This window comes from Staurois parvus, unplaced genomic scaffold (assembly GCF_062004578.1).
Source record: "Staurois parvus isolate SC_StPar_1 unplaced genomic scaffold, SC_StPar_1.0 ptg000221l, whole genome shotgun sequence".
NCBI lineage: Eukaryota > Metazoa > Chordata > Amphibia > Anura > Ranidae > Staurois > Staurois parvus.
The window spans coordinates 800,878-816,610 of record NW_028318017.1 but is presented as its reverse complement, the minus strand read 5'-3'; the positions used below and the strand labels follow the sequence as shown (position 1 = coordinate 816,610).

Below are 15,733 nucleotides of genomic sequence, written 5' to 3'. Positions count from 1 at the left end.
CACATCCGGCGCGGGCGCCATCTTGGTGCACCTGGTCCTGAATACAGTACACCCTCTGAGTGGTGTAAAGGCATGATCTTACATAGAAGCATGTGAGTAGATTCTGTTTTTAAAATTTTCCTATTAAAGTTGATTTACACTATGCAAGCTCTCTTTCCTCATTTGTGACCGTGAGGGAGGGAGACCTATCGATACCACCAACGATTGGTATAGGAGTTTAGAGGAGGAGAGGCCCATTACTGTCATCTGAGGGATCCACCAGCAGAAGGATCCGTCCACGTTCAGAGGAAAAGTACATATTCAAAGGCTCATTGGTCCTTAGGGGCTTGGGCAGGAAGGTGAGGGGGCACTCCACCTGTTTGAGGATTGGCACTTGCAGTATCTGAGGATTGGCACTCCACCTGTCTGAGGAGGGGGGCACTTCATTAGTCTGAAGATTGGAATTTGCAGTGCACACTTGCATGTTACTTTTTATATATGGACACCATTCATCTTACTGTGTTTCAGTCACTATATTGCATGTGAACAGTAGTTCATCACCTATTATATATATATATATATATGTGTTAAGGTACTTGGGTCATCTATTATTTAGTGCTGTAAGGGTTATATAAGCGCCGCACTGTGTTTACACTTTGATTTTCTGAATAAATGAAATCATGTTATGGTCACTGCTACCCGTATGTTCTTTTATATGGACATTTGTAATATGCTCTGCATGATTGGAGATGACCAGGTCCAGCAGAACATCATTCCTATTTGGGGCTTATATGATCTGTAAAATAAAATATAATAAAATTGTCCTGTAGTAGGTTTATACATTTTTTCCCTTTAACTGTTCCTGCAATACCATTACTCCAGTCACTTTCAGGGTAGTTACCATCCCCCATTATTATCACTGTCCCAGCCCTTTAAATCTGTGGGAGGAGCTGAGTCTCCACCTCCTCATTAACACTGGGAGGCCTATAACAAACTCCAGTGATGACCTTTGTAGTACCGCCCCCCATGTGCAGTTCCACCCATAATCCTTCAGCCTCATTACACTCTCCATCAACTAGGTCCTCTTTCACACTCGCTCTGAGATCACTTCTCACATAGAGACAGACACCACCACCTTTCTTATTTCCCCCGTCTCTCCGAAAGAGAACCTAGCCAGGAATATGAATGGCCCAGTCATGTGAAATATGAAGCCAAGATTCAGCAATACCAATTCAATCCTAGTTCCAAATGCACCAAACCTTCCAACTCACCTATTGTGCTGGGCACACTTCTGGCATTGGTGAGCAAACACTTTCATCCACTGACACCTTGTTTATTCACTGACACCTTGTTCACACGGATTTTGTGTATTTTTTTATTTTCATACAAATACCACTAGTTGTAACATGGGAAAGTTCTTATCTGCCATAGCCCTCCCATCTTTCCCCATTCCACCCCCCAATAAGGACTGACCCGTCTACCCCGTCATAATCAAATTCTCCCTCCCTCCTCCATCCTAGTTTATATACTCCTCCAGCCTTCCCATTAACCCCTCCCCCAGCACAGCAGACCCCCTACCATTTAGGTACAAACCATCTCTAGCATATAGGCTGCACCCCAATGAGAAGTCAGCCCAGTGCTCTATGGCAGGACTCCATTTTTATTTTTCTCCTGCCATCAATGGCCAACCCGGTCCCACACTTCATCCATGTCTTTGGGGACCTCTGAACTCCTTATCAACTGTTTCTTCCATGATGAAGATCATCCATGGAGTATATCTGAGGTGTATATCAGGGTGTGCTTCTTCCCCACATGAGAGCTGGAATATCCAGCGACATTCATCTAGAAGACATTTACCGCACTCAAGGCACTAATACACCTCTAGGGTTGTGTGGGACCCCTTATCTACAGGAAGACAGGACTTGAGTGAGGAACATTTCCCTCACTCAGGACAGGAAAATTATTTCTCCACTGCGTGAGATCTCTGATGTTTATAAAGATGGGACTTCTGTGAAAAACATTTCCCGCACTCAGGACAGGAATATGGCTTCTCCCCTGTGTGAGATCTCTTATGTCTGTAAAGATTGGACTTAGCTGAAAAACATTTTCCACACTCAGGACAGGAATATGGCTTCTCCCCCGTGTGAGCACTCTGATGTGTGTAAAGACTGGACTTCTGTGAAAAACTTTTCCCACACTCAAGACAGAAATATGGCATTTCTCCCGTATGAGATCTCTGATGTGTGTAAAGTTGGGACATCTGTGAAAAACTTTTCCCACACTCAGGACAGGAATACGGCTTCTCTCCCGTGTGAGATCTCTGATGTATGTAAAGATGGGACTTACTTGAAAAACATTTCCCGCACTCAGGACAGGAATACGGCTTCTCTCCCGTGTGAGATCTCTGATGTATGTAAAGATGGGACTTACTTGAAAAACATTTCCTGCACTCAGAACAGGAATACAGCTTCTCCCCTGTGTGACAGCTTTGATGCCTGGAAAGATGGGACTTAACTGAAAAACATTTTCCACACTCAGGACAGGAATAACGCTTCTCCCCCGTGTGAGATCTCTGATGTATGTGAAGACTGAACGTCACTGAAAAACATTTTCCACACTCAAGACAGGAATATGGCTTCTCTCCTGTGTGAGATCTTTTATGCACATTAAGACGGGATTTATAACGGAAACATTTCCCGCACTCAGTACAGGAGAACCTTTTCCCTGTTGGAAGGCCGGTCCGGTCCCGCACAGTCTGAGGTTCCTCAGGATACGAGGAAACCGATGGTCCAGCTACACTGGGTGGTGCCGGATGGACATTGGAGGGAGTCGGGTTTTCTCCTGGACTATACTGTGTGATGTCCTCATCTTCTACTTTCCAGTCTGGAGACAAAGTGAGACAATCCTCGGAGGTTTTCCTCATCTCCCGGCCATGGACTAAAATACAAAGACAAAGAGGATTACTAGACAGGAGCTGATTGGTTCCCCCAAACCAGGACTCCGCCCACATCAGGCAGCTTGGTCTCTGAGGAGCTTACAATTCCACCTTCAAGGGAACTAGGAAATGGCTCCTCTGATCTCCTACCAGGTCATTTCTTTATTCATGGACCTTAGTCAGAGAGTGAGGAAACAACCAGAACTGTCTTTTATAGGAGGGACAGTGATGAGGGGATTATAGGACGAGGGTCCCCACCCCCTCTATCACTCATCGCCATCTTCCCAACACAAGAAGTACTGCACTTCCTTATTTAGTCCATGATTTAGTTATGAAGAACTGCGGGGCTGAGCCCCACCAGAGGTCAGAGAGTGAGGATGGGGGGAGAACCACCAAGATGAAGACTGGACTGATCCTGAAGACCACCATCATTGGGGTATTGACTCCTCCCTCATTATCACTCTGTTTAAGGGTCCAAAATATAAAATATCCAGCTGGTAGGAAATGGGGGGAACAAAAGAGAATCCATATTATGTGTATATATAGCAGTGGGGGGAGGGGGGGAGCAGAAGTCAGGACTATTGAATGTACAACATAGAGTATATAGTGCAGGGGTCAGGAGTATGTAATGTACAACATAGAGTATATAGTGCAGGGGTCAGGAGTATGTAATGTACAACATAGAGTATATAGTGCAGGGGTCAGGAGTATGGAATGTACAACACAGAGTATATAGTGCAGGGGTCAGGAGTATGTAATGTACAACATAGAGTATATAGTGCAGGGGTCAGGAGTATGTAATGTACAACATAGAGTATATAGTGCAGGGGTCAGGAGTATGGAATGTACAACACAGAGTATATAGTGCAGGGGTCAGGAGTATGTAATGTACAACATAGAGTATATAGTGCAGGGGTCAGGAGTATGTAATGTACAACATAGAGTGTATAGTGCGGGAGGTAAGGAGTATGTAATGTACAAGTTATATAAGGGTCAGGACTCACAGTATTAGTATTCTGTAATCAGTGGAAGCTTAAATGTTTACTGTAGACAACATGAAGAGGTGAGCTGGGATTAAACCATCATGAAACAGGTTAGACTGGAGGTGAGCAAATCCTTGGACAGAGGGGTGGTGGTGGACGTGGTATACTTGGACAGAGGGGTGGTGGTGGACGTGGTATACTTGGACAGAGGGGTGGTGGTGGACGTGGTATACTTGGACAGAGGGGTGGCGGTGGATGTGGTATACTTGGACAGAGGGGTGGCCGTGGACGTGGTATACTTGGACAGAAGGGTGGCGGTGGACATGGTATACTTGGACAGAGGGGTGGCCGTGGACGTGGTATACTTGGACAGAAGGGTGGCGGTGGACGTGGTATACTTGGACAGAAGGGTGGCGGTGGACGTGGTATACTTGGACAGAGGGGTGGCGGTGGACGTGGTATACTTGGACAGAGGGGTGGCGGTGGACGTGGTATACTTGGACAGAGGGGTGGCGGTGGACGTGGTATATTGGATAAAGGGGTGGTGGTGGATGTGGTATACTTGGACAGAGGGATGGCTGTGGATGTGGTATACTTGGACAGAGGGGTGGCTGTGGAGTGGCATACTTGGACAGAGGGGTGGTGGTGGACCTGGTATACTTGGACAGAGGGCTGGCTGTGGATGTGGTATACTTGGACAGAGGGGTGGCAGTAGACGTGGTATACTTGGACAGAGGGGTGGGTGTGGTATACTTGGACAGAGGGGTGGCAGTGGACGTGGTATACTTGGACAGAGGGGTGGCAGTGGACGTGGTATACTTGGACACTGTTCCCCACACATGGCTAATGTGTAAGGTAAGGTCTACGGGCTGGAAAAATCTGAATGTAAATGGATAAAAAAACTGGCTAAAAGATCGTATTCAGAGAGTAGTGGTTAATGATTCATGGTCTAGGGGTATCAGTGGTGTACCCCAAGATTCAGTGTTATTAGTGGGGTATCCCAGGATTCAGTGTGATTAGTGGGGTACCCCAAGACTCCATGTTATTAGTGGGGTACCCCAAGGTTCAGTGTGATTAGTGGTGTACCCCAGGGTTCAGTGTTATTAGTGGGGTACTCCAAGGTTCAGTGTTGTTAGTGGGGTACCCCAGGGTTCAGTGTTGTTAGTGGGGTACCCCAGGGTTCAGTGTTGTTAGTGGGGTACCCCAATGCTCCGTGTTGGGACCCTTACTTTGTAATCTATATATACGATATGGTGTCAAGGATTTCATTCTTTGCAGATGACACCAAGCTGTGTCGGGGAATAACGTCCTTACAGGATGTCTCCAACTTACAAGCCGACCTCAATGCTCTGTGTAATTGGGGGACTATGGGGCCAATGAGGGCTAATGGTGATAAATGTAAGGTTCTGCACTGGGGGGCTAAGAATATGCATGCATCATACATAATAGGGGGGTACAACTGGGGGGGACAATGGTGGAGAAGGATCTGGGAAGGTCAATGGTGGAGAAGGATCTGGGGGGAAATTGTGGAGAAGGATCTGGGGGGCAATTGTAGAGAAGGATCTGTAGGGGCAGGGGTCAAGGGTGGTGAAGGATCTGGGGGGTCAATGATGGAGAAGGATCTGGGGGGGTCAATGGTGAAGGATCTGGGGGGGTCAATGGTGGAGAAGGATCTGGGGGGGTCAATGGTGGAGAAGGATCTGGGGGGGTCAAAGGTGGAGAAGGATCTAGGAGTTCTCGTAGATCACAAGCTTAATAATGGCATGTAATGCAAAGCTGCGGGTTCTAAAGTGAGCAAAATCCTCTCTTGTATTAGGAGAGGTATAGACTCCAGAGAGAGAGATATCACCCCCCTGGTACAAATTATTTATACGAGGCATGGAGGAGATCAGCTATGAGGAAAGATTAGAGGAACTGAATGTATTCTCTAATGAGAAGAGGAGATTAAGGGGGGATATGATCTCCATGTATAATACATAAGGGGGGATATGATCTCCATGTATAATACATAAGGGGGGGATATGATCTCCATGTATAATACATAAGGGGGGGATATGATCTCCATGTATAATACATAAGGGGGGATATGATCTCCATGTATAATACATAAGGGGGGATAGGATCACCATGTATAATACATAAGGGGGGGATATGATCTCCATGTATAATACATAAGGGGGGGATATGATCTCCATGTATAATACATAAGGGGGGGATATGATCTCCATGTATAATACATAAGGGGGGATATGATCTCCATGTATAATACATAAGGGGGGATATGATCTCCATGTATAATACATAAGGGGGGATATGATCTCCATGTATAATACATAAGGGGGGATATGATCTCCATGTATAATACATAAGGGGGGATTGCTGTAGGAAAGTCCTGGATTCTTTCTTTGATACACAGAATATAACTGGATATAACATTTATAGGGAAAGTTGATCCAGGGAATATCCGATTGCCTTTCGGGGGGTCAGGAAGGAAATTTTTCCCCTGCTGGAGCAGATTGGATCGTGCTTTGCTGGGTTTTTGCCTTCTGGTGGACCAACTGTGGGTGTAGGATTATAACTTTTATTTTTAATGGTTCAACTAGATGGACTGTCTTTTTTCAGCCAGACTAACTATGTAACTATGTAGGTCCCACACCGCTGCCTCCCATCTCCTGAGACTGCACTCAGTGACTTGGGTCTGAGACACTACAGACATATCCCTCCACCCGGCACAGCCAGCAGACAACAGATCTTGCTAGATCTGGGCATTGTTAAGAACCCCAAGACACATGCCCCAAGTGCTTAGGTAGAGAAACACCTATGAAGAAGATGAACATTTTGCTGCCAGCTGAACCCCAGAACCTCCATAAATCCAGTCTAGATACATAAATTGTGTCTGAAGCACAGAGAAGGAAGATTATCCGAGAGAAATCCAGGAATACAGGATGGGGAACACAGCTCAGGAAAGTGACCAGGGGATTACAGGCTGATATCACCCAGTCCCCGCCCTACTCTGGACCAATCAGTGAGCAGTATGGGTGGAGGAATGGATTTAGTGTTCATGACCCACCTGTGCTGATCTCTGTAGGAGTGTCCTCCTCTATAAATGTCCCCGTTATTCCATCCTCCTCCATAGACTGCTGATCATCCCTCACATACGCCTCTTCTTCTTCTGCTTTCACCTCAAATTCTATATCGATTGGATCTCCACTCTAAATCAAGGAAATGAGAGAGAATATCATCTGTAAAATGTAAGGTCACTTAAAAAAACTCCACACATTGTCTCTATGAATCCATGTTCTAGATGCTCCATCCCACCAACCTTGTAATAGTGAGGGATGGTGTGACCTTTCTGTGTGGAATCCCGGGAATACAGAGGACGGGGACATCTCTCTGGTGAGTTCCTGGTATTAGGTGGCTCCATCATATCCTTGTGTCCTTCTGAAAACTCCTCCATCACTCCATACTCCTCATCCTCCTCTTTATACTCTTCTTTAACATCAATATTATCATCCCCGAGGATTCCACTCTGAAAGATATAATAAAACATTCATTGTAACAAACATGCTGTGTATAAATCACAACTACCAATAATTATCATCTACCTGATGATGGTGAGGGATGGTGTGACCTTCCTGTGTGGAATCCCAGGAATACAGAGGACGGGGACATCTCTCTGGTGGGTTCCCATGACTGGATCCATCTGTAGGAAACACACACACTGACTGAATCCATTGTTTCTATGTGTTTATCAGATGATGGGGGATCTAGGTGGATCCTCCGTACTGCTCTCTCCTTTACAATAAAGTCTCCTCTTACCCGGTGATGTGAGGGGCGGCTGATTGTCCATCATGACGTCCTTGTAGAGATCCTTGTGTCCTTCTAAATATTGATGTGTATCATCATCTTCTAGAGATAAAAGACGTCACAGTGACTATGGAGGAAGAGGACGGACATGACTATGGAGGAAGAGGACGGACATGATGGGGCATTACTGGGTGTAAATAGAACATAACATCTTATTACCTCCTCTACTGGCACATCCACCAACGTCTCCGATCTCCTTCACATCACATGGAACTTCTTGTCTTTATTTCAAATGACTTCCTGTCTGTTCCTGACATCACTTCCTGTCTGTATTCAATAGAGAAGTCCTGTCTGGATAGTAGAAATGGGATCACCATCTTGTGGAGTTCAGAGGAACTGCAGCCCCGAGAAACGTCCCCTAATAACCATTCCTGCATTGTATCTACCTTACAGAGATACCAGGGAAGTGCCAAAATAACTTAAAAAAAAGTAAGAAACAATAAACCTAACTCTTATGAAACCAACTGTTTAAAAAAGATATTTTACTACAGATAGAAAAGTCTTAAAAACTCAGAACACAAGATAAAAAAAAAAGGTATATATAACAAAACAGAGACCTCCAAAATCAGACACACTACCCAGAATGTCCCATCCTCCATATCAGAGAGGGACAGACTACCCAGAATGTCCCATCCTCCATATCAGAGAGGGACAGACTACCCAGAATGTCCCATCCTCCATATCAGAGAGGGACAGACTACCCAGAATGTCCCGTCCTTCATATCAGAGACCGAGACAGACTACCCAGATTGTCCCGTCCTTCATATCAGAGACTGAGACAGACTACCGAGAATATCCCATGAGAGAGAGACACACTACCCAGGTATATGAACCAATCGCAGATCAGCAGGTGGCTACAGGTTACTACCCCACAGGGTTATGAGCCAATCATAGATCACCAGGTTGTCGGAACTGTTCTGGTCTCACAGAATGAAACAGGAAGGCCTGAACTTTTCATCTCTACATGGACATGCTGGAAGCCATTTTGTTCTGTATATTCTATTTCATGGTTTCTGAACTCAGATTCTAAGAGCATTCCAAGGTGGTTACAGTTTATGTTCCCAGGTTATAAATCTGGGGGGAGGTATGGTGGTATCAGACGGCTACAAGATGAAGACTAGACATGACACCAAGTGGTAAGATAAATGGATGAGTCCATGTCTAGATTGAACAAAGGACACAAGAACTGGTCACAATGATTATTTCCCATGATCCTCTGGAAAGAGTGCATATTATACCTTACATTGTATATGGTGTTATTATTATGTGACAGGAATATCTGATCCAAAAATGTCACTTGTATTATTATTAGTATTACATGAAGTGAATGCTTGCTTACTTATGTCATCCAGGTTTATATTACTATATTCCATTTCCACATACATATATTTATATGAAATGGTTTAAAAATGAATACATATTGATATATTGGGGATATTCATAAACTCCCATGGCTTTAAGTACCATCTCTATTCTGATGACACACAAATCTATCTTTCTACTCCTCACCTCACCCCTTCAGTCTCCTCCTCACCTCACCCCTTCAGTCTCCTCCTCACCTCTTCAGTCTCCTCTCGCATTACTAACCTACTAAGTGACATATCGGCATGGATGTCACTCCACTTCCTCAAACTCAATCTTTCCAAAACTGAGCTCTTAGTATTCCCCCCGTGCCCCCTCCCCTGACTTCTCCATCAAGATCAATAATACAACCATCATTCCCTCCCCTCATGCCAGGGTACTAGGTGTAATCCTAGACTCCCATCTGTCCTTTCAGCCCCAAATCCAATCACTGCCCAAATCTTGTAGACTTCACCTCCGCAACATCTCCAAGATACACCCGTTCCTAACCTCGGAAACCACTAAGCAACTTATTCCCTCCCTTGTTATATCTCGCCTTGACTATTGTAACTCGCTCCTCATTGGCCGACCTCATCGCAGGCTATCCCCACTCCAGTCTATCATGAATGCTGCTGCCAGACTCATCCACCTTACTAACCGTTCTGTATCTGCCACCCCTCTCTGACAATCCCTCCACGGCCTCCATTCATTGTCCTTCACCCCTCTATGCCAATCTCTCCAATGGCCTCCATTCACTGTCCTCCACCCCTCACTTCCAATCCCTCCACTGGCCTCCACTCAGTGTCCTCCACCCCTCTCTGCCAATCCCTCCACTGGCTTCCCATTGTCCAACGGATAAAATTTTAAACATTAACATATAAAGCCATTTATAACTCTTCCCCAAATTACATCACCAATCATGTCTCCAAATATCACCCAAACCATCATCTCCGCTCCTTGAATGACCTCCTGCTCTCTAGCTCTGTTGTCTCCTCCTCCCATGCTCATCTCCAGGACTTCTCCAGAGCTTCCCCCATCCTCTGGAACTCTCTATCTCAATTTATCAGACTATCGCCTACTCTGCTCACTATTAGGCAATCTTTGAAAATCTATCTCTTCAGGGAAGCCTATCCTGCCCTCAGCTAATATTGGAATCTTCTCCTCCTACCTGTCCATCCCCCACAGTTACTACCTTTTGTAACACTAGCCCCTCCCCCTTAGATTGTAAGCTCCAAGGAGCAGGGCCCTCCTATCCCTCTTGTATTGAACTGTATTGTTGCTGTATTGTCTCCTGTTATATTGTAAAGTGCTGAGCAAACTGTCGGCGCTATATAAATCCTGTATAATAATAATAATATACTGTTTTTAACATGATAAAGTATTAATTTCAGTTCATTGTATGACAACGTTGTTATGTTACAGAAGACGTGAGATAAGAAGTCTCAGTATAATGACCTCATCTTTTTGTAGGATGTATAGGTAGATTTTTCTTCTCCAGAATCACTTAATACATTATTTGCAGTGAGATTGGTACATGTTTGTCTGAAACCAACCCGTCAGAAAAGCAGTTATCTGGTAATGTCCTTGCTAGCCAAGGTTAAAGGTCAACCCTTGACATGTTCCAGAAGACCCAAATCTTTCCCAATCCTATACTGCCCCCTTCAGTTCATTGAACTCTTTATATATAGAAATGACACCAAGTCTGAGGGCACTTTTAGGTGAAGATAAGCTTTGCCCGCCTAGGTTTATGTGGGGGATAAAAGTAAGAGACGGATAGAGAGGAGGCCACATCACCAAAGAGACATCACAAGACAGGAGACAAGGGACAACAGACGGACACAGACACCCCCTGAAGTGAGCGCACTGAAAGCTGACATCACTGACACCATACAGTCCATATTGGGAACTAGAACTTTCATTTTCCTCAGATAACTTGTACTCCCCTTATATCTCCAGATACATTGTTTAGTCCGATAATGGTTCTGGTGAGCACAGGAGGTGATGTGAAGTCATTTTATCTGCAGTATAAATTATTTTCATTTCAATCCTCAGGGGAAATTTTATTTTAAATATCCCTGAAGCTGATTTTGGCTTCTAGTCAATGGTTTATCTGGATGTACATATATGACAAGGCAGACAACTTTGTGTAACATTAGATCTTCATCTCAGATTGTAAGCGGATTGGATTGGCCTATGTATTATAACGCACATGTAAGATTTGAGTAGCTGAGATGTGATCTGTAGAAATATGACAATGTAGGTTTAGCTTCAGTCCATGTTATAATAATATAAGATGTGTTCAGAATTAAGTCAGAGACATATGGTCACCAATTAGCATCTAAAACGACAGAGCATCCTCTAGACAGGAGGTGACACCTGAATGCCAATAAGATTTGTCACCTTCTGGAAATCTGGAAGGAAAAGGCTCTAGACAGTTCAGCTTCATGACACAATGGGAGACCAGAGGTGGTTCCGATGTGTCTGGGAGCTTTGAAGTACTGTATATACACAGATCAAAAGAAATATATTTAATCTCTCATAAAAGCTAAAATATTAGTTGCAGAGAGATGAAAATACTTCCTTCTGATTGGACACACTGTAGGCTACATCTGCATGTAAAACTGTATTTGTAGCCTATGTTGAATCCCAGAGAAATGCAAAAAATGGTTATATGGCGCCTGATTGCGACAGCTGAACAGAGATTGGTACTGTCGCAATCCGACTAATGCGCTGGTGTCGGAAATTCAATCCCTGACTTGGTGATTCAAACCGTTCCTGGTCCAATCGACTTTGGGCATTTAAGTACCCAGAATGTCCTGTGGGCTGGTACAGGAACACCCCCCAGAGTTGATTGGCCAAGGGCTAATGTCCAGCCTACATCCATATTCCCATAAATTGAGGACCTGAGATATGGACAGTGCGAGTCATATGGGGTCGGTTCTATTGACTGGTGGATCGCGGACTTTCTCTGACTTGCTCCAGTCGCAGGATAACTCTTGGTAAAAGTTTTATTTCTGTTTTTATTCCCTTTTTTTTTATAGTCAATAGCCAATTGTGTGTCTTCTTGTAATTTTTGTATTTTCTGTAACTCTTTATACTTTGTACATATTTTATGCACTGCCCACTTTCGGGATATTAAATCATAAAATAAATAAGTGACTTCTGGCTACTTAAGCTCGGGCTCATATCTCCGGAGAGATTAGATTGTATTGTATTGCAGTGTCTTTATATACGCTCAGTCAAGTTCATTGCCAATCTGTATGCAATTGCACTGCATGTTGGCAGATTGCATGCAGATTGTAAAGGTAACAGATCTGCCAGATGGAGATCTGTGTGTGTGTGGTGGCCCAGCAGGCCAGTCTGCGGATAACATTGTTGGGTGGTGGCAAGCTACCGTTTGTGGTGTGTCTGGTGTGGCGGTGTGTGGATAGTGGAAGACTGATTAACACCGGGGTTCTATCTTGTAGGATAGCTGGAAATTTTTTATTTCAAGAGAACTTGAGACCAGCAAACAAAAGCTTTTTTTACAAAATTACAAAAAATAAAAGCAACAATAAATAAATAAATACAAGAACACCATTCCTCTGGCCTAAATCATATACAAAATACTTCATAATAACACAAACACAGATAGAAACACTCAGCCCTTTATGGCTGTAGCATTAGAGTCCATAGCCTGTAGAAAGGAAAGGGAGAGAAACACAAATGGCCTTTATGGCCCAAATTACAAGGCTTCAGAGAACAAAAAAAGACCTTTTCAGCCTTACCACATTAGTATGAAGAATCAAAAAAACCCTTACAGGCCTAGCATCAAGGGTTACCTATAAAGAAAGGCCTTTACAGCCTGACCTCATAATACACATGAAAGGACAATGGCCTTTATTGCCTGGCATCATAGCATACAAGAAGAATGCTGGCCTTTATGGCCCAATATCACACAACTCTCAGGCTTTAAACCCAAGAAAACTTACAGCTATACAAAAACTATACCCACCAAAGACTAAGAAACTTAGACCTTCAGGGAATGCAGCCATTCATCAAAAATCATACTTACTTGCAAAATCTAGGGGAGTGAAAAGAGGAGAAAAAAAGACAGGGACCACCACCCGAGATCAACAGACAGCAGCTACGAGCCTGATGTTCCTCCACACCTCCACCCAGGCTTTTTACCGCAATCTGTCTTTCTCAAGACCCCGAATCTTCCCAACCTCACCAAGAATGTCACTCACTACCACCTGGACGGATAGGACGTTTTGCCAAATTGAAACCTGATACCGTGCGTTCCATGTGTAATAACGGACCACTAAGCTGACTGAGAAAAGAGTGTCCAAATCAAAACCCATGCGACTTTCAAATGCCCCATACACCCACTCTGCATAAGACATGCAGTGTATGAAAGGAACACCCAGAGCCCCACCCACCTCTCTATAGACCTCTATGTTGAAAGGACACCGAAGCAAAAAGTGGTCCATAGTCTCCACTTCACCCCGACCTCGGACAACCACGGTCATCCAGAGGACAGTACTTCAGGTTTTCTAAACTTCAAGGGAATCCGCTCCAAATTAATCAAACGTAGACCCTCCCGCAAAATATGGCTTGGGCAATCTTTCAAGGCCAGTGGCACATGAAAAGCGGTAGCCACAATCCTCTCACCCAGAAGTTTCCTAGGGAGGGATCTGACTTCCTCCGCCGTCACATGCCAACGCCTAAGTATCTTCAAGCTCTGGGCAACGTAATCCGGGAGCTTACCGTGCTTAAAACGCAGGCTTTTCACTGGCCCGCCTTTCTCCCAACAGTCCAGAAAGGGTCTAAACCAGGCCCGAAACAGGCCTACCCATGAAGGCGGTCTCTCTGCCAACATGCTACCAAAATTATGTTTAACAAACATCAGAGAGAAGAACACAATTGGATTGATCATACCTAGGCCACCCTCCCGCCTCGATGAAAAGGTCACATCCCACTTCACAAGGTTCAGCATGTTTCCCCAAAACATCTGGAAGAAACAACTGTAGACCCTCGTATAGAGAGACTCTGGCAAGAGACAAATGAAACTGACATATAAAAAGATGGGGACCAGGAAAGTCTTGATCAAATCAACCCTTTCCCTTAAGGAGAGCCGCCACCCCTTCCAACATCTCACTTTGACCTCAGCAACGGACAGCCTAGCTTCCCAATTTGACTTGCCATAATCAGCAGGGCCAAATTCAATGCCTAGAATTTTTACTTTCTGCTGGGGCACCAGGAAGGCATCCGGAAGTGCAAAGCTCTCACCTTCCCTACCCATCCAAAAAACGTCACACTTGTCCTGGTTGACCTTGGAGCCTGACGCCTCGGAATACTGTTCTATCAATGAGACAACCTCCTGCGCCTCCTCGGTCCCAGAGATAAAGACAGAAACATCATCAGCGTAAGCAACAACCCTCAGAGGTGGCTCATCAGCAATTCCCACCGGCACCCCACCCAAGGCTCCACCATCTAACCTCCTGACGAAGGGATCGATGGGAAAGACGTAGAGCAAGGGGCTCAGCGGACACCCCTGGCGCACCCCAGAGCCAACCCCAAAGGGCTGCCCAACCCAGCCATTCACCAACATGAAACTTTCAGCCCCCTTATATAAAGCCTTAAGCCAGCCAATAAACCTCCCCTCTAGGCTGTACCTATCCAGGAGATGCCAGAGGTACTTATGATCGACTCGATCAAAAGCCTTTGCCTGGTCCACTGCCAGCAAATACTTTCCCCAACCATCAGCCTTACATCGCTCCAGAGCCTCCCGGACAGCTAACACCGCTGTAAAGGTGCTCCTGCCCTGGACCGAGCAAAGCTGCCGGTGTGAAAGTAAACCATCTGCCACTGACGACAAGCGCCAGAACAAGATCTTAGCCAGGATCTTTCTATCAACAATGAGAAGGCTAATGGGGCACCAGTTCTCAATAGCCGAAGCGTCCTTACCCTTTGACATCAGAATTACAGCAGACTGCCTCAAAGAGGGAGGGAGTGACCCCTCATCCAGACAGCAATTATAAACCTCTGCAAGGCGAGGTGACAAGCTGGACTTAAAGGTTTTAAAGAACTCCGCTGTCAAATCATCTGGCCCAGGAGTTTTCTTAATGGCCAGACCATCAATAGATTTGGCTACCTCTTCTGCTGTAATTTCCCCCATCAAACTTGTGGACAGAATGTTACCTTCCAAACCTGGTGTCGAATCCAAAAAGCTCAACATCCTTGCCTGGTCAAGGTGCCTCTCACTCAGAAGTGACCTCATAAAAAGACCTAGAGACCTCCAGTATCCCTGACCTAGATTTTATCAGGGACCCCATACTATCCCTTAAGCCGGTGACCATCTTTATTGCTGCACTCTGTTTGCAATTCTGGAAGGGATCAGGCAAGTGGTACTTCCCATAATCCCTCTCCAGAACAAAAGAGGCATGCCGGTCATGCTGGTACTTCTTAAGGAGAAGCTTAACCTCTGAGATTGCCCTAGAATCTCCAACGCTAGAGACGAGGCAGTCTAGTTTCCTCCGCAACTGTTGGTAGGCAATATATTTACCAAGTTGCTTCCTTTTTCCTAGGGCCTTGAAAAACCTGGCAATACGCACTTTGGTAAGCTCCCACCACTCTGTCTTACTGT

General features: G+C 45.0%; 1 protein-coding gene across 1 annotated transcript in view; it reads right to left on the bottom strand.

Annotated features, from left to right (window-relative positions):
- Positions 1-1,453: 1,453 nt before the first annotated feature.
- The window catches only part of LOC149460716 (uncharacterized), a 242,625-nt gene continuing 228,345 nt past the window's right edge, over positions 1,454-15,733 (bottom strand). The window contains exon 2 of the mRNA XM_089679297.1: positions 1,454-2,916. Coding sequence (XP_089535423.1) covers positions 1,940-2,916 — 977 coding nt within the window. The 3' untranslated portion in view covers positions 1,454-1,939. The remainder of the gene's footprint in view (positions 2,917-15,733) is intronic.